The sequence below is a fragment of the Anarhichas minor genome, unplaced genomic scaffold (assembly GCF_050575085.1).
Source record: "Anarhichas minor isolate MPS153535 unplaced genomic scaffold, ASM5057508v1 ptg000022l, whole genome shotgun sequence".
Lineage (NCBI taxonomy): Eukaryota > Metazoa > Chordata > Actinopteri > Perciformes > Anarhichadidae > Anarhichas > Anarhichas minor.
Window position 1 is genome coordinate 7486 of NW_027466468.1, and position 27813 is coordinate 35298.

The window sequence follows — 27813 nt, forward strand, 5'->3', positions numbered from 1 at the left end:
TATCACGGTGAATAAATACAAGTTTTATATCTTTTAAAATGAAGTTAACACAGCCAGGTTGTAATGGCAAGGACATTTCTAATACCTAAACAGTATGTTGCCAGCGCGGCTGAAAAACTTTGGGTGAATATCACTGTTTAATAATAAAAAATCCAACTCGGGGCAGCAGGAGGTGGCGGGCAGACAGAGATGGAGAGAGTGAGTGAGGGGAAAGGGAGAAAAAAAAGAGGTAGTGGGGGAGACCTCCTGACAGTGTAATGTTTCCTTGCTTTGTCTGCGGGGGTTAAAAGACGTGGTACATCATTAAGAAGAATATTCAGTGGCCGTGTCACTGAGGGGTGACCCGTCTAACAGGTTCACGGATAGTTCACTCTTGAACCCCCCCCCCCCCCCCCCCCCCAGCCCACTAAATACCTCCCCACCCCCCTCCTCCGTGAACACAGCCATAGGTTTGAGTTCAGGGCGGAGAGTTTCAGTCACAGTGGCCATTTTGATATCTTTGTTTTCCTTTTTTTTTTTTTTTTCTTCTCCTGTTGAGTAAATGCTCTTGAGCAGTAAAAGCTTTTCATTGATTGTAACGGGCAGCCAAGTTTAGCCAAAGCACAATGAAACAAGCACTTTCACACAGTCCTGCCGTAGCTCCGCAGCACAATTTCTGGCACTCAGGCACAACTCGGCTCATGCTGACGCTAAACGTACGTTGAACAGTGTTTATAGGGTGCTCGAGAATGAGAGAAGTAGAGCTCCGACATGCAGAGAAACCGGGCTCTATTTCTTCCCACCTCTCCCATTCAGCTCCTCTTTGTGTGTGCACCTCCCTCCTCTGTCCTCCATGGGCATTTTGGTGTGTCTACGTGCGAGTGTGTGTGTGTGTGTGTGTGTGTGTGTGTCAGGGAGATGGGGGACCGGGAAGACGGCCCCTTTTCATTTGTCTTCATAAGCCTCATTTATTTTTGCAGCCAGATGTGAGCTGACAGACATCACTCAGTGCCCCACAACCCCCCCCCAAACTACCCCTTCCTTTCTCCATCGGTACCCTTGAGCCCCTCTCTCCCCCGTACGCCGCCCTACTAGGAGGTCAGGCGAGCACCCCTCTACCACTCCCCTAGCCCCCCCCCCCCCCCCCCATTACCCCCACAGTCAGCATTACAGAAGATGGATGTGTCTTTAAAGCAGAGATTGATTGTGGATATCAGAGTTATGGTGCCATTCATCACGGCCGATATTATTCAGACGAGCGGGATTGAACAAGGAGGTGGGACTCCTGAGCCCATGTGGGTGGGTTCTGGAAGGGGGGGCAGCGTGGAGGAACTTTAATAGATTGTAGATGAGAGTGTGTGTGTGTGTGTGTGTGTGTGTGTTGAATGAATGCGTGTGTGTGCTTATGCTCATGTACTCGCTTGTACCTTCATAAGTCTGCCTCACTTGGGGATTCTGGCATGTGCTTGCGTCTGACTGTTTCTCGTCTTTATTCTTGTCAGTGTGTGTGTGTGTGTGTGTGTGTAGCTGTCTGCATTGATCTCCGGTGATGTGATCCTCCTTCGGAGCCTGTTCTCATCGGACTCTGATTTACGGCTTCATTAGGATCCTTGCACTACCTCCCCCTTCTTTTTGTCTCCCCGCAATCGCCAGGTCACCCTCAGAGACACACACAAACACACACACACACACACACACACACACACACACACACACACACACATATGCACACGCAGGCACCACACTCTCTGTAGAGGAAAAAAAGCTGCAACTAAAGGACTTTCCATCCCAAACACGTTGTATAGTTTGTTTCTGTTCTGTTTGTCACCTTTATGAATAATCTCTTATTATGCATCAAGGGCTCAGCACCTCATTGTGCCCTGAGAGCTGAAGTGCTGTGGCGGTTTTGGAGGTGCTTCCCTGCCCCCAGGCAGCCCCACTCGGCTGAAAAGAGCTCTCATTGTGTGTGTCGTCTTTTATGGCGCTGTCTGAAAGAGAGGGATGCACTCCAGTCGGCATTCAAATGCACGTGGTAAAGCAGCCAGCAGAGCAGGACAAACACCACAGGTTGTAAAACGCTTTGAAAAGGCGAGTGCGTGTGTGTGCGCGCACGGGGGCGTGCGCGCACGAGGGTGTGTGAATGTGCACGCGAAGTGAGTGTTTGAGTGTGTGCAGGCTCTTGACTGAAAGGTTTTCACTCTCTTTACCTCCCGATACAGTTCACCACTTACTTTACTCCTGTTTTTTATCCCATCTGTCTACCTGTCTTCTGTAGTTGCCTGAAATGACTTTCTTCTTCCTCCACTAAGAAAAGAACCTCAAAGTTTTTGCTTCTCGTGGTTTTAAAATCCCCCCCCACCCCCCCCCCCACCACCACCCACCACCACTATCAGGAGTCAAGTCATGCAGAAATGTAAAAAAAATAAGAAGGTAATCACACTTTGTGCTGGTGCTTTTGTCGTCAGTCCGTGATGGAAATGGGTCTAAATATGAGATTAGAACCTGCCGGTGACTGATGCTATTAGGCAGATATGCCGTAGACTTTACTATCTCCCATGAAGGATTAGCGCAAATTATACTGGGAGACAGGCTTGATTTCTCCTCTGCCTTGCTGGATGTGGGCATTTGAGGCACTCTAAGTTGACAGCGTCTGTCTCTGCTTAGTTCTCTGAGACAGGTTGTGTGACAGTTGATGCCAGGCGAGGGCTTAAAAAGTGTGTACGTGAGAGTGTCTGTTTGTGTGTCGGACAACGTTGGGTCTATGTGTGCGAGTGCGAGTGTGTCATTGTGTGTGTGTGTGTGTGTGTGTGTGAGTAGGAGAGTTTTAAACTGACAGGCGAGTGTGTTTGAATGTGATTGCACGTCAATGACGTTTTTTCTTTTTCTTTTTTTTTTCAGAAAACAGGTTCTCTTTGAGTAGGGTGACAATTGGGAAAGGCAAATTTTAAGCTTGGCGGCTTCCTCTTTAATTCTACACACTCTTATCTGGCGTTATTTGAAATAATTAAACTGTCTGTAAGACTGTCCAGGTGAAGCTTTTCTTATTTTTTACAGCTATGAATAACTGGGAAAGCTGGTCAGACGTCCGACCAGGTGCTGGATGTTTAAATCCGTTCGGAGGAAGCAAACCCGAGATAACGGGACACACGAGGTTCACTTCTTATCCAAACCCTCACTTTTGCTCCAGATAGTGTCCTTTATGACAGCAAGCTGATGGCATCCATCACGCAGTGCTAAATCTGAAATGGTTTGAACTCCGATGTTGATATAACTGGTAGTTGGTGGTCGAGTGGTTTGTTCACCTCTCAGGAATGTTTGAGGGAACATGCAGATGCTCCCTGTTTTAGCCCCGCTGTCTCCTCTCGGCCTGCTGATTTAGGAGGGTGACATGTCCTTTAATGTTGGGTAATAAACTGGAGGGGTGGATTTACAGGCTCAAGCCTTGTTTTCCCCCCCCGCTGTGTCTGTCCTCTGGCTCCTATGGCGACAACACAAACTCCAGCCCTGCTGCGTTTAAAAAGGTGTTTTTTTTCTAAGCTACAGTAGTAGCTTTAGCAGAGCCGGTGGTTTCCACCTCAGCCCGTTGCCATTTGTCACACAGACATTCGACGGAGAGAAAGTTTCCCAGTACACAGTGGAATTTAGTTAGGATCAAAAATCACCACGGCCAACCTCAGCAAGTTCTAGTCGTATTGGGTTAAACATGCCGTGATTTACAGGTTAAAGACTTCAGAACCAAGATATTTCCTGACCAATGAGGGACAGGAATATCATTGTGATGTTTGTCCATACATTTAGCTCTGCTTGATATTTTTACACCGATCCATCTTTTTCTTACCGACACCTGGGCTTTAGGTATCAGCCTATTCTCACTGATACCCGATCCAGCTGTTTGAGTCAGTATTGAACCGATATCCAATATCAGTATAGGTATCGGTGCATCCATAAACTGCAACCAAAACAATGCAAAAATACAGCAAAGCAACAATTCACCCTCACTTAGAACCAAAGCCGGTGAAGTTTACTGCACATTTAAAACCACTCGTACCCCATATTCTGATTCAGCTCGTCTTTACTTCTCCACATCCTCAGATTTCTGCTTTGTCTTCCCACTCATCATCCTCCTCCTCCTCCTCCTCCTCCTCCTCTCTGCACTTGCCACCTCCTTAGTTTGTGAGGTGCAGTGTGATGCACAGCGGTGCTTCGCTATGTCAGCAGGATTGAAACAGGTCAAAGTGTAGAATGACTCAAGATAGGTGTAGCGTCAGACCGATACCTACTGTATGTTTGATGTTGGCTTCTTGTTGGAGTTCAGCCCACCTCTGCTGTGATGTAGCTAAGATTTCTGCCTGACTAAAGCAGGTCAATATGTCTGTGTTTCGTAATGTTTTTATTTCAGGTGGCTGACCAGAAAATGCACCTCGGTGTGGTGTGGGAGGATTTACTCACCAACTTAAGTGTGTAAATCCTGCAATGAAGCCTGCATCGCCTTCCTAGCAGAGCTGCTAAATCTAAAGGAATATCATTAGTTTGGCTTTCAAGAGTTTGCGTGATGATTGAAATGCTGTTTCAGAGGCTTTCCTAACCTGACAAGGGTACATTTTGGGGGGATAAACATAATAATGACATCTTTTTAGCATGATAGAAGTGTTGTCAGTACAAGTATGGACGTCTTTTAAAAAAAAAAAAAACATATCGGTCTCCTCTACACAGGATGCTCCAAATCAGTCTCATCCTCTCTTCGATCAGTCCGAGGCCTAGTTTGCTGCTGCCAGCCCGGGACTCAATGTTCGTTTCTCTATTTATTTCCACAGCCCATGCGTTTTTCCCCATATAAAGACAGGCCATGTCCAACCGTGTCACCGAGTGATGGATTGCATAGTCCTCTTCTCTCAGGAAGAGAATGGGAGAGGGGGGGGGGGGGGGGGGGGGGTGGAAAGAAAGAAGGAAGGAAAGAAGGAGGGAGGAAGCGGAGTGGTGCGGTGCAGCAGTGAAGGACATGGCAGCTTAGTGCCGGCCAAAAAGACTGTGCTGAACACCTGCTCCTGTCTCCAACGCCCCTTCAACCTCCTCATTACCTGTCAATCTATCACAAGGCAGCCAGATCAAATGTCTGCAGCAGCCAGGACTCGCACAGGGAGGGAGGGAGGGATGGAGGGAGGTGTGGGGGTGAGCGAGGAAAGAAAGAAGGGAAAGAGAGGGACAGCTTGCATGTCTGGGAGAGCAGAAAATGAAGGGGAAGTAAATGGAGCAGCTGCGTGTGCATATTGAAGATCTGTTGATAATTTGGAGTAAACTTTGTCCGGAGTGCAATTATTTGAAAACTTCTGGAGGTAGTTTATTATGTTTGCTAGATTTAGAATATATGGAACGCAGACTGCGTGTCAGTCGGGCATGACATGCAAATGTGTTTCACCATCGTCAGTGGAGGGTGAGAAGTTTAACGACAAGTTATTAGGAATCAATTTAAGTTATGACTTATTTTTACTTCAATACAAGAAGTCATATTCAGGGGAACTTTCAGGTGCAGCCTGTTTAACATCATCATATATTACACTGACCAAAAATCAATAATATGTTGTCAGACATCAATTCATTTTTTTCAGTGTGCCATACCCCCCCCCCCCCCCCCCCCCCCCCCCCCGCTCTACACAGCAGCGTTTAGACCCACCCCTCCAGCACCGCTTGGCCTTTGATTGGTGCTGTTGTGTAAAAGAGGTGAATCTGTGACTCTGTAGGGAGGCGGGGCCTGCGGTTTCAGATTACAGCGACAACGTGTGTGTGCGCAGCTGAGTGTTGTAAACGCAACAAAGTGTACATGCACATTTGTGTTTACGCAGACGTGTCCATGCAGATATATGCAGGTTCATTTTGTGAGTGGATGAATTGTGCTTACGTGTGTTGGGTCTGCATTTCTAATATTGTGTGTGCGCGCTTTAAAAGGCAGATGAATTTATAATCATCAAGGTGCATTAGTGCGCACATGATCAGTCCCAGCCCTCTCTCTCTCTCTATCTCTCTCTGTCTCTCTCTCTCTCTCTCTCTCTGTCTCTCTCTCTCTCTCTCTGTCTCTCTCTCTGTCTCTCTCTCTCTGTCTCTCTCTCTGTCTCTCTCTCTCTCTCTGTCTCTCTCTATCTCTCTCTGTCTCTCTCTCTCTCTCTCTCTCTCTCTGTCTCTCTCTGTCTCTCTCTCTGTCTCTCTCTCTCTGTCTCTCTCTCTCTCTCTCTGTCTCTCTCTGTCTCTCTCTCTCTCTCTCTCTCTCTCTGTCTCTTTCTTCTCAGTCTTCCTCAAGCTCTCTCACCCCTCTCTCTCCTTTAGTGTGTGAGCTGTGGTGATTTACGGTAATTATCCATCGTTGGGTCATCTATCAGGCTGGCCGTTGCTAGGCGATGGAAGCAGCTGCTGCTGGCTGTTGTCTCGTCAGGGACAGTGTGTGTGTGTGTGTGTGTGTGTTTGTACATACTTGTGCATGTTTGTGTGTGTTCCCTGGGATTAGGGTGAGGGTGCTTGCATGCGTTTACGTGTATGTGCCAGCGTGTGTGTTTTACAGGCAATGTGTGCGCGTGTGTGTGTTCAGGTAAAGCGACCCGTCCTGATGTGGGGATTTAAAAGCGCAGGTGTTGTAGGAGACAGAAGGAAGAGAAGGAGTCGACGGATGGAGGGAAGGATTATAGGAGGGAAGGGAGACTGGGGTGAGGGTGGGGTCAGAGGTTGAAAAGGGCCAGGTGGAATTTGAGAGTGTGTGTGTTTGTTCGGGGGGGGGGGGACTTAAAAGGCACAGGTGTGTGTGATAGACAGGGGAGCTGTATGATAAATGAATCCAGGCAGATGGAAGAAGTCGGGCCTTTGGGAGTAGTTTTAGTGGCTGTGAAAATTGCAAGATTGACTGTGTGTGTGTGTGTGTGTGTATGTGTGGAGGGAAGGGGGGGTGGGGCATATTTTCTATTGGCAGGTCAGCGTCACTCAGTTGGGTGCTGATTCAGATCCCTGCTGAGGGGCCCATTTCTCCTCATTTTGTCGTTGTAATCCACCGTAACCCATTGTGTTGCAGCCGTTTCAGGTTTCATGATCTACGCACACCATTCATGTCGGAGCAGACCTTAACGCACACACACACACACACACACACACACACACACACACACACACACATTGAAAGGTCAACTGCAAACATTATAGTCTTAACACTGCATTTAGTGAACATGTGAGGGGGCGTTTTCAAAGAAATTGCAGGGTATTATCATCACAGGTAGCTCGGAGCTTAGACAGGGAGATTGCTGAAATGTTTACTGTAGATGTAATATAATAAAGAGCTCCAACTGAGAGGACTCATAATAGTAATTACAGTATATAAGCAATCATGATAAGTATTATGTTGATATTGGAAGCAGTGCAAACTAAAGTAAAAGTAAACAAATATGATAGCCTGAATAGCTAAAATTACAAGCAATAAATAAAATAATTCACTACTGTTCACGACCAAAACTGATAATAATAAGAATTATAGTAATACCAAAGCGCTAATTAGCACACTCATGTAAAATACATTTAAAAATACACACCTAGACTGTTTAGATTGGGAGCAGCCTAAGAAGGGCTGCTGATGAAACGGTCCCGTTCACATCTTTGCAACCGAGTAGTTTTACTTGCTTGGCAGATCTATAAAAGGCAGCTGGATGTACGCCACACGTCCATATGAGCGACGGTAACTGTAAATACAACCTCCACTCTCGACTCTCCATACCGGCCTAATTAGAGCCAGTTAGCATTTGTCATTGCGTTTAGGGGTGAAGATTAGGAACACCTCTCAATTAATCTGCAATCAGCCTGTTTGTTAATTAGCTAACCTGTTCTAAGTGGCCTTCAGGGCTCTTGTGTAATTAGCTAAGCTGCTGGGAAGCAGGTCTGTGTGTTGACATTGACCTAAAGCGTACACACACACACACACACACAATACACGTGCACACACAAGCACATATACACTGTATAGGACGCACAGCTCTGCAGATGTCTCCAGTCATGGTCAAGAGGGACGAGAACCCCTGGCTCCCACTACATTACATAAAGAAACAAACGCACCCCCGTATGTTCAGGAAAAACAAATCCTTAAACACACAGGCAAACACACACTCTTCCTAACGCACTTCATTAGTTGTCGCAGGCGTGCCGCGCTCATCCAAATATACATATTTGCACGTTGTCACGCTCGCAGCGATACACTCGCACTGATTATTCCTCCATTCACTCTACAGCGAACCTGCATCCCTCAAAAGCATTCTTAGAAAAGACAGGAGGGAAAATAAAACACATACTGTACTCCCCATGCACACACACACACTCTTTTGAACATTTCATCCTTTTCAAGTGCAACAACATCCCCACCAAAATGAACAGCTTCTCCATAGCTGTGTCGAAGCACTTTTTTTCTTTTCTTGCTCACTTCAAAGCCATTTGTTTACTCTGCTGCCTCCTGACATTGTCTGTGGTAATTAAAGGAGCGCACTGAAATTTATGGTTTAATTATACAGGCCTTGTTATGCAGAGAAGACCAGGATGGGCTGATATGCTCAATAAAAATAAATAAATTCCATACGGGTTTATTGAACCCGCGTTTGCATGGAGGGTGCAATCGTTCCAGCCACTCACAGGTGTGTGTGTGTACGTGTTCGTGCGTTCATGTGTATGCACACACGCGTGTGCATGGTTATTTATGTATTGCCTCGCAGGACAGCAGCAGCAGCAGCACAGTGCGCAGTGTGAGTGGGTGAGAATGAAATTTAAAAAGAAAAAAAAAAGCCAGATGAATTGCAATCGATTGGTGCTGGTTCACTGTATTGATCCGCCAGCATGTTAAAGCCTGCTGTACTCCATGAAGAACACTCAGTCAGTCAGTGTGTTCCCCCCCCCACCCCTTCACTAACACTTGGCTGGATATACTGTAAATGTCTCCCCGTGTTGTTGCTGCACGCTTGTGTAAAAAGAGACGATTGTGCTTGCAGCCCCATCTCTGGTATATGTGATTGTGTGTGTGTGACTTGGGTTTTGTGCATGCACGGTAATGGAGAGTGATCTTGGCTGTGGCCCACAAGCTGCTTCTCTGAACTGATCTTTGAGTTGGGTATAAATAGCGCTCGCTCTATAAATAAAACAGCAGCACCTTTCACACTCACTCTCTCTCACTCACCCACACACACACACACACACACACACACTCAAACCTGCCCACATGCCTCTTGGATCTTACACCTGCCCGTACACAAACGTATGCACAAATACTTGCACCTCGGCCTCCCCATCAATCCATATATCATTCTCTAGAGGTCAGATAGAAGGATGTCTGTGGGCCATATTGATATGTTTACATGAGAGCATGACCTGTATCAGCTTAGCACTGGCTACCTGCCTGACCTCTGACCCCACCACACTTTACAGAACAGTAATGCCCACACATCAATCTGTAGTGTGCACATTTTAGCTGATACCTTTATTCGAAGCGCCTTGTAACGTGAGAAGCTGATCGATATCTTCCCCGAAACGGTCATCAAACAGCAATAGCTGATGAAGGCATTGTACCTGAACCACTTTTGGTAACAGAACAGTCCCTCAGAGTCCAGGAAGACTCTGTCCCACCTCAGTAGTTATCAAGGTTTAGACCTCAGACTGGCAGGCAAACTGACATCGCCATCCCGCTTGCAAAGCAAAAACGCGCTAACAAACTGCTCTCTAAAAGAGCGGCGCTTTGACTTTACATAATGCAGCCGGGCAACTGTAACTCAAAATGACTCGGAGTGTTTGCATGGAGCCACCAGTGCAAACGATCACCGGAAAGGCTTGTGGTGGACTCAATGAATATCAATAATACAGAATTTCCCCACTAATCCTGTTTGCACAGCACTTCTTCGCATTCACTCCACCTTCTACGTCAGTCAATTATGTAGCTACGTGTCTCAAGAACAACATGTCCCATCCGCCGCCGTCTTGCTGAGCTCAACTCAGGCTAGAAGTGTTTTGAAATGGGGGGGGGGGGGGGGGGGGAGAGATAAATTGGTACAGCGAGCTGGAATGCTGCAGCAGTTATTTAAGGCCGTGTAGGTGCTGCCTAGGCCATATGCTCCCATTATTCCGCTCGGGAGGGGCCCATGTGGGCATGTGAGCAAGGCTGGAGAGAGGAGGAGGAGGAGGAGGAGGAGGGTGGGAGGAGAACAGAAGGAGGGGGTGATGGAGGGGGGGTGAAGGGAGAAAGGTAGCTGAGGAATTATTTTAAGGAGAGCCCCCCTATCAAGCGTCGGAGGGTTTTTTAAGAACGGGATACCTGGAGAAGCCTGAGATGAGAATGAATTAGCTTCCAAAGTAAATGATCGCCTTCACCCTCAATATCCGGCGCTCTCGCCGTCGTCTTTGCATAATTCATCTCGTCAAATTTTGAGGTGTGACAGAGTATAATTCATGAACTCCTGAACTTTTCAGGTTGATAGCTTTTCTTGAGTTTGGGCTTCTCAATCATTTGCACATCATGGAGCTGCACTTTAATAAGATTCTGTACGGCACGCCTCCTCTCGCGTTTGTTTTGTTGCTTGTTGATTTCTTTCACAAAATCAACCGCAACTGAAATGTTTTAAATGTGTGACTGGAGCAGTGAGAATGAAATATTGTCAGGGTAATATCAAGTAAATGGTGAGAATACACTTCAGACCGTGGATCCACAAACTTCATTTTGTCAGGTCTTATGGGTACATTTTTCAAAATATATTTTCTCCTGCAGATAGCTTAATAACTATGCGTTAAGAAAACAAGGCCCAGATGCTGCTTTGTTATTGGCTTCATATCTCTTTCTCTCTCTTGTTTCTCCCTCTCTCTCTTCTTCCCCCTATCTGTATAGTCTCTTGTCAAACTGAGGCCTGTGTTCCTGATCAGGGCATTGCTCTCATGTTAGCCGCTTCACGGGAAGCACATCCCAGCATTCCCTCTGACACGCCGGCAGCAGCATTACCATAATTGGCTTTTCTACATGACGGGACAGAGGAAATAATAATGTCATTTTATTTACAGCCCTCTTGTCCCGGTCCGAGAGCTATCACCCCCCTCCTCCCTCCTCATTCCTCCCTCCCTACCTCCCTCCTCTTTCTCCTCTCCGCGCATACACTGACATAAACCCCTCCTTCTCCCCCCTCCTCGTCTATCTCATCTCCCTCTCTCCCACTCTCCCTGTGCAGGCGCGAGTCTCGTTCTGCCACGGCGTGTAGGTCAAGCGATGGCTTTTTGATCAGCTCCTGTCCAAAGCCATCAGGGTTGAGAGGCACGTAATGGAGAGCGGGGTGACAAACAGAATCTGGGGAAGGAATAAGACTGCCAGTTTCCTATTAGGGGCCGGCCTAAACGGCCTCTGCCCCCCCACCTCACCCGCCACCTACCCCCCTCCTCCATTCTCTGCTGCGAACCCACTCCTACACTGCCTAAATCACATGAGTGAAGGGGCCTGTGATTGGACATTAGTGCCGCAAATGACTGCCGTGATTGCCCCCTCTTCCCAAACTCACATCAAATAAATAAAGAAATGTGTGTAAATAAATAGAAGGAGGGGTGTTGGAGAAATGGGGCAGGCGGTGGTGGAGGTGGTGGCGAGGGGAGGCTGACTGGTTTCATCCCCATCTTTTTCCTCTCCCTCGTTTCATCGCCTCTCTGCCTTTCTTATCTGGTTTGTTTGGCTTTGACATCGGCCAAATGGTGAAGCTCCGCGAGCCTGACAGAGAGTTTTATTGATTTAACAACCAGCAGACTCTCAGGCAAAGCAAAGGGAGAAGACGTGTAGGGCGGAGAAAGACGGACAAAGTTTTGACAAGGAGTGATATGTTTCTGCTTTGCTCCTTGCCAAAATACTGACGTGTGTCCGCTGGTTGTATTTCTTTTGGTTATCGTTTACAAAAATCAAGCCATACACAAAGTCAGGCCGCGTGTGAGGGAGAATGTTTGAGAGATGATCCGCGCTTAGGTCGACGATGTTGTCCCATCGCGAGGCCCAGTGTTGTGTTGAGGCAGGATACAGGGTGTTCACCACAGTCTCCTCATCACAAAAACATCATATCAAAGCGTCGTCTGTTCCGCAAAGCAGGACTCAGCGCGCGCTCGGCTCTGGTCGGGGGTAATTTTGTTTTTGAATGTTAAACGCACAAACCTGAACACAGATTGCGAATGCAAAATCTGTAACGACATGTAGCGTTCTTTGATCTTTTTACGTGTACGGTACAAATCTGAACCAAGGGTGCTTCAGTTGTGGTAGTCGTTCAGGAACTCTCTCATTGAGCGATGCAGAACAAAGCGCACACTTGAGCTCTCATCTCTAATCTAATAAAGGTCTTGTCGCCCCAAAGTATTTCTGTTAGCCTACATGAAAAACCTTTGATGCCACCTCCTTTGCAGCACCATAATGTGTGAATTTCACAATCCATTTGTGCAGTATGCATTTTTAAAAAGGCTCTGTGCAACACCTGAAGAGGCTACTGTGAACCCTTTTTGGTACTTAACATATTCTAGATCCCCGTTTTGTTAAGCAGTGTATTAACCATATGTGTAGGTATAAGGAGTTCAGTGATACTAGTGCTAATTCTTGCTTCCTTGGTGTGTGTTGTCGGTGATCTGGCGTGGCTGGTGGCGGGGCTTGATCGCTGCTGCTTCTGACAGTGAGTCTGCAGTGCTATCCTGGCCACGCTGCCGCCTGTCTCCTTGATGGCGGCACGTCCCCGAGCAAAAGTGACAGGCGCTTTGGCGCCCGTGCAGATGGCCCTGCTCACAGCCATCACCCACTCTGCAAACCAAACCGCCAGGGACGGGCACGCAAGCCCTGCCCCTTCCCGAGCCCGCCCCTTGCCTGCTGGTGTTGCTCCGCATATGCGTGTCCAGGGCGAGAGAAGAGAGCTTAATCTGTCCGCCAGTCAGAATCACACATCTTCCAGTTGCGGTGATTGAACAGATAGAGTTTATATGTAGCTCTTGATATTTCTCCTTCCTCGCGCTTCAGATTTTAGCATCCTGTCAGAATGGATGCAGCCCCTCAAAAGAGATTGGGGGGATAATTTATTTCAGTCTAACGTTTGCCACGTTTCATCACTAATATTCTACATTTATGGTTTGCGAAACCGTCCACTTGCCGCCTGTGATTTTTACAGATGTCTGTGTCTGCCAGTCTTTTGTCTGTGTGTGCTTTTGATATCTCCCTCTTTGTTGTTTCCATGACAACATGGCAGGACAGGCATTGATTGACAGGGATCGTCAAAGGGTTCCCTGGCGACCTGTTCATTGTTCGAAAGCCCCTCCCTGCTGCAGTCTGTGTTTTGTCACTCACCCAGTGATATTTCTGATCTGCTGCTTCTCATTCCTGCTGTCTCTGTGTGTGTGTGTGTGTGTGTGTATGTGTGTGAGTGTATGTATTAAGCACTGAAGACGATCAGGGTTTAGCTATTTATTTATTTTTTGTCTGCAGCCGTTGTGACTGACTCACATAGGTAATTCCTACTGTATGTTTGCGCTGTTTTCGTGGGTTTGTGAAGAACAGATAGCCGTCTGCAGGATGTTTTGTATATTAAATGGCTGATGTATAATGATAGCCTAGTGTTCTGGAAGAGGGTTAGCGAGGGGGAAGGCACTGTAACAGAAGACACTCTGCAGATGTGTTGTAGAGAGTACGGCACGTAATGCTAATCTGCTGTGTTAGGGATTTTCAGGAGTTTTAGAAACTGTCTCGGTCTCAGTCTGTCAGTGGGATTGAAGCGCAGCCAGGTTCTCCTGTAGTGCTCTCATTTCACTGAAATCCTGTCAGGCGTTAGGGGAGTATGTTGCTCATTTGGAGAGGGGTGTATCAGTAGCACACAGCGAACTCAGACTTATAGGCAATATTATGGTTGCTGGGCTCAGGTTTGCACTGTAAGAGCAAACATGTATGAGCTGCAGAGTGCGTAAACCACACTCATCGGCACGGAGAGGTGAGCATGCAGGCGAACACGCATTTGGCAAACAGGCACTTACTGAAGGCACTCGCACGCACACACACACACACACATCATCACGCAGTCACAGTCGACGGTGCAGCTGCTCACCTCCCCCACCTCCTCCACCCATCTCCTCTCAGGCAGCAGTAAATGTTGCCAGTGTATATATATCAGGTATTATGTCCACTTAGATTATGATATGACAGGTTAGCGTGCCGTTTGAAGCTGACAGCACATCTGTTTCATCAGGAGAGACTGATACTGGCATCTAGGACACACATCTCACCATGCAGGAAGGAGATAAAGGAAGAAGCTAGGGGGCCGTCTTTCCTGTCTCCCTGCCTGCCTCACCCCCCCTCTCTCTCTCTTTCTCTGTCTCTCTTCTTTCTCCCTTTTCTCTTGCACCCACTCTCCCCGCCCACCAAACCCACCACCTCCTGCTCACTTTTTCTTTCTCCCCCACATCTACTTTTCATTTACTTGTTCTCCTCCGAACCACCTCCTGTCTCTCCTACTTACTGATGCTTGCTGTTTCTTCGCTAGCATGCAAACACACACTCACACAGATACATACACATGGTCTAGCCTTCTATCTCATTTCCCTTTATTCATTTTATTGGTAAACCTGTTACACCTCAGCCTTGTTTAGTTCCCTTTCACTCTCCTCTTTTAACCTATTTCTGTTGAGCATTGTCCATGCCATATTGGATCACAGAACAGTAGTAGTATTTGCTTATGCCCCAGACTCCTTCCTGCAACAATCAAGTACCATTGTTTTGCCAGTTCCTGCTCATTAGTTCAAATGAAAATGACCTTCAGCGCATCAGAGTGGGTTGGGAAAAGCTGCAATATCTCCAAATGAATGTTTTGTTTCTTTCCCTCCCCGATCAGTTGCATAACCTGAACATGTGAGGAGCGGAACTTCACTCACTGGATGAGTGAAGGGCAATAAAGCTTGGGGAAGAGAGAAAGAAAGAGAAAGGGGGAGTTGAACATGCAAGCATGCAGCTGGCTAACAAGGCCAAACAGCCAGTCATTTCCTGGGGAACATGAGGCATGTGTGGAGGAATAGGGAGTTGGGAAGGAAAAGGACAACTGTCAGAAGCTCAGTGATTTATTTTTCCCTTGGAGGCTTTTTTCACCACTGGCTTTCAGAGCCACATGTGTGTGAAATACACACAAATTCATGCATGCATACACACACTAACATTGGATGAGAGTAAAAGCCTACATTTCCCATCATTGAGTATTCATTCCATGTTATTTTGACGGCGCTCCTGTTGGTGTGCTGTAAATCTTTAATTTCACTGAGCTGACCTCTTTTCTTCCTCTTCTTTTCTCCCCTTTTTTGTCCTCTGTCTCTTGCTCTCTTTCTCTCCAGCGTACATGCCCGAAGATGAGCTCAAGGTGGGCGATCACGATGAGGAAGAGCACATGCAGGATGACGGCCTCTCATTAGACGGCCAGGACACTGAGTTTCTGTGCAACGAGGAAGAGGAAGATGTGGACGGAGGCCAGCCACCTAGTTACAGAGACTCTCCACTCAGCAATGGCACTAACCCTGACGCTGGATACGGGTCTCCCCTCAGTGATGCCAGCGACCGGCTGACGGACTTCAAGAGCACCTCTTCCAGAGACGGTCAGGAGAGGGAAGGCTCAGCTTTGCCCTTACGCCCCAACAACGGCCTTTCTCTCCAGGATAGCCTGGCACAGATGAAAGCCGTCTATGCAAACCTCATCTCAGATGCCTCTTGGTCCAGCATCACGATGGACATCATGAAATCTAAGCCTGCTGCAGCTGGCAGTGTCAACAGTGCCCATACCACTCCAGAGCCCGCCTCTACTCCGTCTGTCTCCATAACTACGACCACAAACAAGAGCAGTGGGGTCAACATGGCTAGCAGTCACCATAACGGCAGAAGCTCCAGCACCACTGTCAACCACACAGGCAGCGCAAGTGGCAGCACTAATGGCACAGCAGGTAGCTTTGTTGGCAGCCATAGTGCAACCAGCTTTAGTGGGAGCAGCAGTGGTGTGGCTAGTAATGGTGGTGGTGTAGCCTATGACTGGCACCAGGCAGCACTTGCCAAAACTTTTCAGCAGAACCCCTACCACCTTTTACCAGAGCCCAGCCTCTTCAGCACAGTGCAGCTCTACCGGCAGAACAACAAGCTGTATGGTTCTGTTTTCACTGGTGCAAGCAAGTTCCGCTGCAAAGACTGTAGCGGTGCCTATGACACACTAGTGGGTTTAACAGTCCACATGAACGAGACGGGCCACTATCGAGATGACAACAAGGACAAAGAGGAGGATCAGGGAAAGCGCTGGTCCAAACCACGCAAGCGCTCCCTGATGGAGATGGAGGGGAAAGAGGATGCCCAGAAGGTGCTGAAGTGCATGTACTGTGGCCACTCATTTGAGTCTCTGCAAGATCTCAGCGTTCATATGATCAAGACCAAGCATTACCAGAAAGTGCCTCTCAAAGAACCAGTGCCAGCCTTGGCCACTAAACTAATGTCCACTTCTGCTAAAAAACGAGCAATGCATGATGCTATTGTCTCCCCATACTCCCCAGACTCTGTCCATGCTGGTAGTGGTGGTGGTAATGTATCTCTTGGGGAGGTTGGCAAAGATACAAAATCCGCAGCTAACCCCTATGTTACGCCAAACAACCGCTATGGCTACCAGAATGGTGCCAGCTACACATGGCAGTTTGAAGCTCGTAAAGCCCAGATCCTCAAATGCATGGAGTGTGGGAGCTCTCATGATACACTGCAACAGCTGACTGCCCACATGATGGTTACTGGTCACTTTTTGAAGGTTACAAATTCTGCATCCAAGAAAGGCAAACAGCTGGTTTTTGATTCAGTGGTGGAAGAAAAGATTCAGTCTATCCCACTGCCACCGACCACCACCAGACTCCCCGTTCCCAGTGGTGTTAAGTCCCAGCCAGTGTCACCTGCCCTCTCCTCTGGCTCAGAGGAGAAGAGGGAAGGAGGTGAAGATGAAAAGGTCGAAGGCGGTGGGCCAGTGGAGAGAAAAATCAAGGAGGAGAGAGATGACCCAGGTGAGAAATCTGAGACTAATGCCACGTCATATAAATACCTTAGAGAAGAAGATCTGGAGGAGGCACCAAAGGGGGGTTTAGATATTCTCAAATCCCTTGAGAACACAGTATCCAGTGCCATCAGCAAGGCCCAGACAGGCACACCCAAATGGGGTGGCTACTCGAGCATTCATGCGGCCTACCAGCTGCAGGGTGCCATGAAGAGCTCTGCTACCATTCTGCCCCCAATGGTCCAGAGTGTCCAGATGCAGCCGATGTTTAACAGTGGGCTACGAGGCCTGGTGACTGACCCCAGCTCAGTCATCCACTCGCCTCGGAGCCCTTCCTCCCCTGCCCCCCTCAGGAGCAATGTCACTGCCATGGAGGAGCTTGTGGAGAAAGTGACAGGGAAAGCTGCCACTGTAAAGAAAGAAAAGGAGGAGAAGATGGTGAGCCTGGAACGATACCGGCCCCCATCGCTAGTAAAATCCCCCTCTCCTGCACTAAGAGAGCAGCGAGAACAATTAGTATCTCCAAATGACCTTTCTGTAGGTAAACCATCTGGTATAAGAAGTAGCAGCCCGAGTGCAGAGTTCATCTGCAAGAAGGAGCCCAAAGAGAGCCTAGTAGATGGCCATCACAACCATTCAAAGAACTGCTCTGAGGCGTGCCAATCCCCAGTAACGAATGGCAACAGTCTTGGCATCATCACCGATCACTCACCGGAAAGTCCTTTCATCAACCCTCTCAGTGCACTCCAGTCAATCATGAACACACACCTGGGTAAGGCCTCCAAACCAGTAAGCCCAGCCGCAGACCCACTATCTATGCTTTACAAGATCAGCAACAGCATGATGGACAAGCCAGCTTTCAACCCAACTCCTCAGGGCAAGCCAGCTGAGCCCATCAACCACTATCCGTTGTATGAAAACAGCGACCAGCCCATAGACCTTAGTAAAAGTAAGGCCACCATTAACAGCAACAATAACAATAACAACAACAGCAGCAGTATGCTGACCAACAACAATGTAAATGGTAACAAACCCCTCATTTCCCTCCCTGACTCGGTCTCCTCTCCTCTGAGAGAGAATGCTCTGATGGACATTTCTGATATGGTGAAGAACCTCACTGGGAGACTGACGCCCAAATCTTCAACTCCCTCCTCAATCTCAGAGAAGTCGGATGCCGACGGCAGTGCATTTGAGGACGCCCTGGACGACCTCTCTCCAGTGCAGAAGAAGAAAGGGAGGCAATCCAACTGGAATCCCCAGCACCTCCTCATCCTCCAGGCACAGTTCGTCTCCAGCCTGAGGGAGACCTCAGAGGGCCGCTACGCCATGACTGACCTGGGCCCCCAGGAAAGGGTCCACATCTGTAAGTTCACAGGCCTCTCCATGACCACCATATCCCACTGGCTGGCTAATGTCAAGTACCAGCTGAGACGGACTGGGGGCACCAAGTTTCTCAAGAACATGGACTCGTGCCAGCCCGTGTTCCTCTGTGGTGACTGTGCCTCCCAGTTCAGGACTCCTTCCTCCTACATCGGCCACCTGGAGTCTCACCTGGGCTTCAGCTTGAAGGACCTGTCCAAACTGTCAACTGAGCACCTTCGGGAGCAGCAGGCTGCCTCAAAGGTGATCACAGACAAAATGACATTCGGCAGCCCCCTGTCAGCCTTGACCACGGCAGAGGACGACATAAGCTCTGTGTACCAGTGCAGACTTTGCAATAGGACATTCGTCAGCAAACACGCAGTCAAACTGCACCTCAGCAAGACCCACGGCAAGTCTCCGGAGGACCACCTGGTGTACGTCAATGCTTTGGAGAAACTGGAGAAGCTAGACAAGATGGAGAAGGTTTAAGCGGGGTCTCGAACTGAGAGTAGAGACTGACAGCTGTGGAACTGACTAGAATTTCATTGCACTAAAATGACATTGTTCACAGTTACTGCACTGGGCCGAACTGAGCCGCCAGAAAAAAATCGGTCTTATTATATTTTTTTTTTTGTTGTGATAACTGCCTGACTGGACCATGTCTTTTCATGTTGATTTGTTTTTGTTTTGCCAAGCTTTTTTTTACACTTATTTTGTAATATATTTATATGCTATTTGTCTGATCTGTGCATGTATTTTAGTGAATCGAGGTTAAACACAAGATTTCATGGCAAAAATACAACTACTGCTTCAATGGTAAAAGTGGCGAGTGGGAAAAGAATTGGTGGGAGAGAAAACTGTAAAATACTTGATATGAAGAAGGTGAAAATTAAATGTATACACCAAAAGAATGAAAGAATACCCCGAAAGACTGAAGTAGCACCTTAGACAGTTGAATTCTGAATTTGTAAAGAGAACATGTTTTGAAATATCTTGCATTTGTCAAAATCCGTCAGATTTTAAAAGATCAAGGACCATCATTTCCCCCCCTTCTCCTTTTTTTGGGTTCCTGTCACTGCAATGTTTCTGATGATGAATGGCCTGCTCATAAATCTGTCAGTGTATTAGAAAAAAAGATCACGTGAACATTTGGAAAAACTGAAATGCTGCTTCTGGTTACGAGTCAATCAGTGAAAATGAATGGCCGTCAGTATGCAAGTTTGCTCAAAAAACCTTTCCTTGTTGTGAAGTATCACCTTATAGCAATTTTCCAGTTGTATGGTTTGTTACAACATTCTCTTTCTAAATTGTGTGGCTTTATTCAACTGTAAAGAGAACAGTCCGTTACATGTAAATGATTACCAGTGAAATGTCAGTACTCCATAAGACATATCTTACCATTTGAAACGGCTCAACATTCTTTGTATCTTAAGGTGTGTGCATTCTCTAACTTTTATATTGTCATTTTATATACAAAAAAATGATAAAAAATAAAAACAGATGGTGTATATAGATATATGCTGTAGAGCTACAAAATGTCCTTTTTTTAAAGAAAATACAAATTTAGCTTCTTTGGCTTGGTTTACAGAAATGATTTTAATTATACTTGCATCCAATTTGATGCATGAAATGGTGTGGAAAATAAATAAGCGATGCACAATGACTATACATTTCAATGTTTTATCGACAATATTGTAAAAAAAAAAAAAAAAAAAAACTTTTTAGCAACGATTAGTTTGTTTCATTTCTTTCTCAATTGTAAAATAAACCCCAAAGCAGTTGTTAACAGTCGTCCATTTGTGGTTGTGTGTTCATTTGTCACGGTGGTGCACCAAACTCAACATGTATAAAATTCCACTCTATAACGTTTGCTTGGCGGCCAATTAAAGCGATCGTACCCATATTAAATCCGAACCCAGTGTAACAGGATTTCTTGTTTTTTTGTGGGGGGGGGGGGGGGGGGTTATATTGAAGCATTGCAGCAGGAGATCCAAAAGGCCCTCGTCTCACTGTTGGTGTTCTACAGCAGGCCAACGTACGTGTACAACATTTTAAGAGAAAAAGGAAAAGTCACTGGTGTCATACTTATAACTGATGACTGAGCCACATCATACTGCTGATGATTATATATATAATGAAGATGACGGGGATGATAAGTCTGTAAGGGTGGCTATTGTACTGCGAGGAACTCATGCTAGGCTTGTGACTGGCCTTCGGAGGGCCCTCTGAAAGAATCAGTGTTATATTAATGACGGCAGTGTACTTTCGCCTGTCTTGGAACAAAATCAGATGGGTGTCTGTGCTGCCTGATCAAGCCTCCTGACCGGCCTCACTGAAGCAACCAATAATTAACACAACTGTTCATTTGATACATGAGCATGAAGCTGTCCCTTTTCTCTATCGGACACAAATTGTCAATTGGTGAGCGTGCATCGCTTGCATTGTTCATCAGGGCCACAATCCAACGCACATGTGTGCAGTACACGCCACGTTTGAGCAGATTTATTCAGATAACACAACATTGAAGGATAAAGTGTAATTTTTTTGTTAGCGTTTATCGGCTGAACCGAGTGTGTGATTGTCAGTCAGTGAAAAAAATGTAGTTTAGTGCAGAAAACCTTCGCCTCTCCGCTCCATTTACTTTGATCTCATCTAAAAATGAATGTTTGCGTAGTTGCTTGCAGAACATGTCAGAAGATGTCTGCACCGTATTTTACACATCAATCAGCTTCTACGTCGTCTCAGGTCAAGTCCTCCGCTCTCCTCTGTTGTCTCTGCTTCGTGTGCTGTTGTGTTCTCTCACGCCGTGTTCAATGTACACCACGGCCTTAACATTTAGCTTCAGCGAGAGCTGAAAGTGATCCCTTGTGCACAATGACCTCCAGATGACCGCCAGCAAGTTGTGGGGTTTTCTTCCTCAGGCAGCCCTGCAGGTAAAGCATCGGGAATCTGATCTCTGATCTCGCCCTCATGTCTCAAGACCCTGATAGAGTACTCACAGTGCCAGCCTTTGTATGGATGACGCCGTGCTGCAGTGTTATGACTTCCATTCCTCACACTCACAACATGTCTCGTGTCGGCTGAGTCAGTCACACGCACGCTCACTCTCCCCAGCTATATTAGCGCGAGTGTCTTTGTGCAATTACGCACCTCCTCGATCTGGCTGCACCTCGCTGTGTTGATACATGGATTCAGTGACAAAGGAAACACAGGCAGAGGGTAGATTAGCCCCGGCTGAAGATGCAGCTTCCTCGGGAAGGGGCTGCTAGAGTTGGGTTATAAAACAAACAAGGCAGATAAACAAGCAACATTTGGAGGAGATAGTGTTCCCTGCACACCAGAAATAAAAAAACACCTTGTAGGTTTAATACCCCACAGCTAAACCTGTAATTTTGCTGTGCCGTCAGATAGCTGCTGAGCCGATAGAGACTCTTGCCTGCTTTGTTAGAGATCAGCGCACTGTTTCCTGTGCGTATTCTATGTAAATTACATGCGATAATCGCCACGCACGGCACAATGCTGGTTTCCCGTGGTGCAAACGGAAACCGAGGGTAGATAAACGCGGGCTGGGCAGATTTGCATAGCCTTTGTGTTTTGGGGCGCTGCTGAACGTGAGCCCTGAGGATCGGTAGGGATTTCCTCAAGGTTTTGTATAAGTAAATGCCTGCTTCCTCTCAGGGCTGGGACCATTATGTACAGCAGACAGGGGTGGGTGTAGACAGAGGGCGCAAACGGAATAACAAAATTACCTGGGCTGGTGGGAACACGGGGAGTATTAACCTGCATAACTCGCGCCTGCCTCTGCCGAGATAGAACAGGGATGTCTTGGTGTTTGCAGTGTATACTCTTTACTCTCAGTTCATCGCACCAAGTATGCTGTGTATGTTTGTGTCATCTGTTGATAGAGAGGTGTCCCTCTATGGATAGGAGATCACAGAGAAGTGAGGTTGAATAGGGAGGGCGTGTTGGTCCCAGTGCTTCTGATGTTTCCTCAGAAGTTCATCTCCAAAGCTCCAAGCTGTGTCATTATCTCCAATGTATGTATGCTCAGCGGAAACACACACACACACACATGCACACCTGTGGTTTCCCTGACAAATCTTTTGTTGGGCTTATGTTCGTGGTCCTTGTTCCTGGTTTGTATAGCGGCATGAAGATCATTGTCAACCCGCTGAACAAAGACAAAAAGCACCTGCTGAGGATCCCGGGCGCGTGTCTGCCGTCTGTAAAACCTCCAACTTCGCGCTAAACTCCGACGTATGGTTTTTTAATACCCTTCCTAAATACCTCAAACCAAACAAACAATGTCTGACAGAGAATCAACAAACAAAGCAACAACGATTGAGAGCCTTTGAACTGGATCACAAACTAAAGTCGGAGGAATCTGTTTGGATCCTGATAAAACGCCCCATTGTGGGAATTCCATTCAGGAAGAAGTGATCAGTATTCACGTTGTGCACGAGATACCTGCCTCACTCTATTTTTATGTTGATTTAAGTCAGTTTGTAGACTTGAGTCAATTATGTTGCTCAGCTTCATACTGTAAAATGTGTGGGATCTGGGACAATTCTCCTTTCTATAAGGGTTCTGTATAGCACCTCAGTGTTCTGTTAGTGTCGCAACCTTAATCACACACACTGAATATATAATACTACAATTCTTTATTTTATGCTTTTAAAATGTCTTTAATTTTCTGGTAGCAGCAGACCCGTGTTTGGTAAGGCTACTGGCAAGATCCGGGTATTTATGTTTCCAGTTGTTTTCATTTCTTGTACTTTTTGAGTATTTCAAAACTTCGTAATTTTACTTATACTTAAGTACTTTTGTCACAAGTATCTAAATGATACGGAAATGATACGTTGTACAAGTTTGCGTTTACGGGCCGCCGGGGTCACTTCATGCACAATCAAATTAAGGAACACATATGATGTGGTTTTAGGCATAATTGTACCTCAAAATTGTTAAACAAAAACGTTGCATCTATCATAATTAATGACCGAGTTAACGCCGGCGAGCATGCTAATGACACACCCACGATGTTCGTCACCTGTACAGCATGGGGTACGTTGGGTCTGGCTAACATGCCAAATGCTAACATGCTCATGGTGGATGACTTCTGCTTCATTGAGGAGCTTCTACCTTCAGTGAGGTGTGTGAGGACTTCCTGCTGTTTGAGACTCTCGTTCACTGATGCTCAAAACGTTTTGAATGTGAGGATCACCGTGGGACCAGAGAGGCCAAGTGGACTGGTTATACCGGGACAGAGACGTTGAACTTGGAGCAGATTGAGGAGGACTTGCAGGATCCCGTTCAGACAGGTGAGTAACTCACAACAACACACTGCTGAACTCTCAAGATGAGAACAACAACAACCTCTTCGCTGTTACATGTGTGTTAGTGGCTGCAGTGTAGTTTATATTTGTTCATACATGTCCACGGTGTCTGCTTTGCTGATGTTTGATTCTACTGTTGGTTCCAGAAGAAGTTACAGGTGCCGTTGTGTCCATAGCTCATTATATTTAATCTCTTTTCTGCTTAATTCTTGTGAGGCTACGCTGACGAATGTTTGAATGTATATTTATGTAGTTGATCATCAGTTGTAAGCACAGACTGCAGAATGCCCGTGTGTTGGTTTGGACATTAGGGGTCATGTTTCACTTAAGTGCTTTTACTTTTGCTTGAGTTACGTTACTTTAAAGTAACTACATTAACTTGAGTCAAATATTCTAGTAGGATACTCTTTCCACCTAGAATTTATTACATTTTGGGTACAGGTCTTGCATAATGTTCTACTAGAAAATATATTAAATACATTTAAGAATGAATGACATCTTTTAACAAAAATAAACCAAAATTGTACTTTTTAAATGTTTTACGCTTGTATTGTCCTATCGAGGTGAACTGCATTAGCTATAAATATAATCTGATGAGGTCCATTACAGTCAGCCTTTTATTTACAAAAACAGCTTTCTGATTTATTAACTATAATTATCTATTTACTAGTTTGTCTTCTTTCAACTCGGATACATTGAATATTGTAGATTTGTTTTAATGCTACGTCCTTGAGGATAGTCATGCCACTGTAACTGAGAGTGCAGCACTCCAGCTGGTGTCAGTAGCAGTGTATTTTATATTTCTTTGATGGACACGCGGCAGTCTTTCATCAAGGTGGGTTTATTTTGTGGTGGGAGGGTCGATGTGACAGAGTCGTCTTTGGAGAATGACGGTGTTTGACAGCAGCAGGCTAACGGATGCGAGGAGATCATCTCGGTCTGCCAAGCCTTTAGTTATGATGTGGTGGTGGATGAGAACTGCAGGTGCGTCGCCAGGCCTTTCATCCATCACAGGAGCGGACGAAACACAAAGAATACAGGGGATGAAATGTGTCCTCCATCTTGGTGGATGAGGGATGTGGTTTTGCAAAACAAGATGCAATACCTATCCATCCTCTATCTACACTGCACTGTATTTGTTTTTCTCTTTTTTTGGAAGGGTTTCTTTCTTTCTTTTTTCATATCTTTGACTTGTATTTAGACGTATACTAAATCATGCTACGCCATTTCATACAATGTTCCAGATTCCAACATGAGGACCACTTCAAATATATCTTTAACATGTTTTCCTTTGTGCACCCCCCCCCCCCCCCCCTCTCTGTATAACAGAGCTAATCTATCCATATATGCCTGATCACCTGGGGACATGTCTATAGCTACAATGATAATCCACATATGAAAGATTAATGACTTATATCTTATTATCCTGTGTGTGTATATGTATGATTCAGACATTGACCTCCCAGTGGTTTTATGAATAAGAGAACTACCGTTCGCCGTCATTTCCAATTTCAAATCAAAGGGGTCACCATAGAAAATGTATCAAAACCAATTTGTGTTTCAAAAAGACCCTTGAGAAATAGTGGCTGGTGTTGTGTTTGATATGCACAAAGACACTTATCCCTTATCTCTCTTTTCAGAGGGAAAGAGAAGGAGATAGATAGAGGGTGAAGTGCTCCAGGAATCAGTGCTGCCTCCATGAGATATGATGCTGCTTGATTTTGATCATTGACATTTGCTTTTTCATGCATCCCGAAAAAACAAGGCCTCCCTTCCATTAAGGAATTATTCAAATGACCTTCAACAGTGCATGTTTTCCTACAGTTTTGTTGTGGGAATATGAGAACACATACTGACATCTCAATTACTTATGCAAGGCTCAGAGTAGGCCCAGTGGATGCAATCACCGTGTGTGCAATCCTCAGTCACTCCGAATCACAGAGGCTCCCGGACAGACACACATAATTCAGACAAGTCAGACAGGATTTGCATACAAAGACTAAAAAAAAACAAAAAAAAACAGAGGGCATAAATAAAAAATGCACCATCTTGAGCGGGGAGAGAGAAGGTAGAGATTTGAGGGGAGGGGGGTTCGAGGGGAGGGAGGAGGGGGTGACCGGTAAATTGTTTTAAAAAGGTCTTACATGTCATGTCGGGTAAGGGTTAGAGACCGATATTCAGAGCTGATACTGGCCGTTGGCATTTGGTTCAGTGTTGTGTACCTCCGAATGGAAAAGAAATGTAGGTGCATTGATAATGTATTATCTTTAAGATGATGAGTATTACTAATAATGAAAAATTCCCTAATTTTCCCATTTTAACGAATAATATTTTTGAGGGAAAACATTGTATGGAATTTTTGTTGAAGCACTAAAATCTACATATTTACTATTTAAGATAATGAGTACCGGTACTTAATAAAACTACTGACCTTATATTGATTCCACCCTTCTGTCTAAAGGGCCTCAGTTATCAACCACCGCACTCTCACACTGGAACAGACACCGTTGTCCATCTTTATCCCCTTAAAACCTGAGTTTTTTTTTTTCCCTTCCGCCCTTCTGGAGGTGACACACTGTCTCATCGTCGCGTGATGGGTGTGTGGGGGGGGTAGAGGAGTGGGCGACGGGGTAGAAGGATTGGGGTGGTTGAGGGCAGGCGAAGAGGTGGGGTGGTGTGGGGTGCATCGGCGGCTAACCCGGCATCACGTCATTAGCGTTGTACGGCGGAGACGCAGGGGCACCCTGACACATGTCACGGACAGCCAGCCGAGAGCCCACGTATGAAGCTGACACGCTGCGCATAATTTATCCTGTGACACGATCTGCATGCCGAGTTGTTGATCTGTTGTGTTTGGTTTGGACATGGGCACTCTGGCAGGGAAGACAGAGGGGGGTTATTATGCAGGTGGGGGAGAGGCAAGAAGGGGAGAGCGAGGGCGCAGAGGTGGCTGTGTGTGTGTGTGTGTGTGTGTGTGTGCGTGTGTGTGTGTGTGTGTGTTTTTGAGGGGAGGTGGAAGCAGGCATCTTGGTGTAGCACACACTGAAGGGGCGACACATTTGTCATGTCCACTGAGAAGCAACATATACATAAACAAGTGCATTCAAATGCACTAATACAGACAACCCAGACTCTAAAGCACACACACACACACACACACACACACACACACACATTCACGCGTTGGTGATATGCATGTTGAGTCACAGTGAAATCACAACCATAATCTCGTCCCTTAAGACATCTGTTCATGAGTGAAAACGACTAATATTGTTGACATGACCCTCCGTCATTCTGTTGGATGTGATCGCTCTCCAAGCCTCAGCAGCGGTGGGGTGTTAAACCGCACCGCTGACACCACTTCTCATCAGCGTCACGTGATTTGTGCTTCAGTGAATGAAGCGTTAATTAGATATGTTGTTTGTTGTTGTGTTTGTGTGTGACATGGTGCTTTTCTGTTGTTGTAAATCAGCAGATAGAGGTGTGGTTATAGAGGCTTTAGCAGGTATGACTAGATTACGGCTTTAACTGGATTTGGTAAATGGGTGTTGATGTTTCACAAATTTGTAAATATGAACAATAATATTGTTATCTCAATTAGCTCATGGTTATCTTTTAGTGTTATTTGTGATTTTCTGTGTGTGTGTCTTTGGGAAGTGCTCATCATGCATCAACTGCTCCTGCCCTCCCCCCCCCCCTCCTTGCCTGGCTCGTTTACATGAATTATGCATATGACCAGTCTTGTTAGAGGAGCCCCTCCCTCATCCCGCTCCTAATCCCTGCCGTTGCCGCAGTAACCAAAATTAGACATGACGGTGAGGTACAGTATGGACCCTCGGGGCCTTTTTCTGGACAGGCCTCAGCCCGGGCAGGCATGGATGAGGATCCGGAGGTCCTATAAGCCTGTAGGTCACCTGTCCACTGATATTACTGTACTGATGCTGGTGCTTGATGGGAAATATTCATCTCATTTCAGCTCAGTCTGTTGCCATGAACATTAAAGCCAGTCAGACACTGTGCGGATTCGCACAGATTGGTTGCTGTTTGATGTGCAGTTTGAGAGGGGGCCTGATTGTTCACCTGAGCGACGTTACATTGAG

General features: G+C 46.4%; 1 protein-coding gene across 1 annotated transcript; it reads left to right on the forward strand.

Annotated features, from left to right (window-relative positions):
- The first annotated feature begins 15348 nt into the window (after nt 1-15348).
- LOC142955200 (teashirt homolog 1-like) lies at nt 15349-20171 on the forward strand. Its single transcript, XM_076096647.1, has one exon. It carries the CDS (start codon nt 15396-15398, stop codon nt 18867-18869), a length of 3474 nt encoding a protein of 1157 aa, XP_075952762.1. The 5' UTR covers nt 15349-15395; the 3' UTR covers nt 18870-20171.
- The last annotated feature ends 7642 nt before the right edge of the window (nt 20172-27813 follow it).

Coding starts and splice junctions, on each gene's coding strand:
- LOC142955200 (XM_076096647.1), top strand. CDS start 15,396: ATGCAGGATGACGGCCTCTCATTAGACGGCCAGGACACTGAGTTTCTG.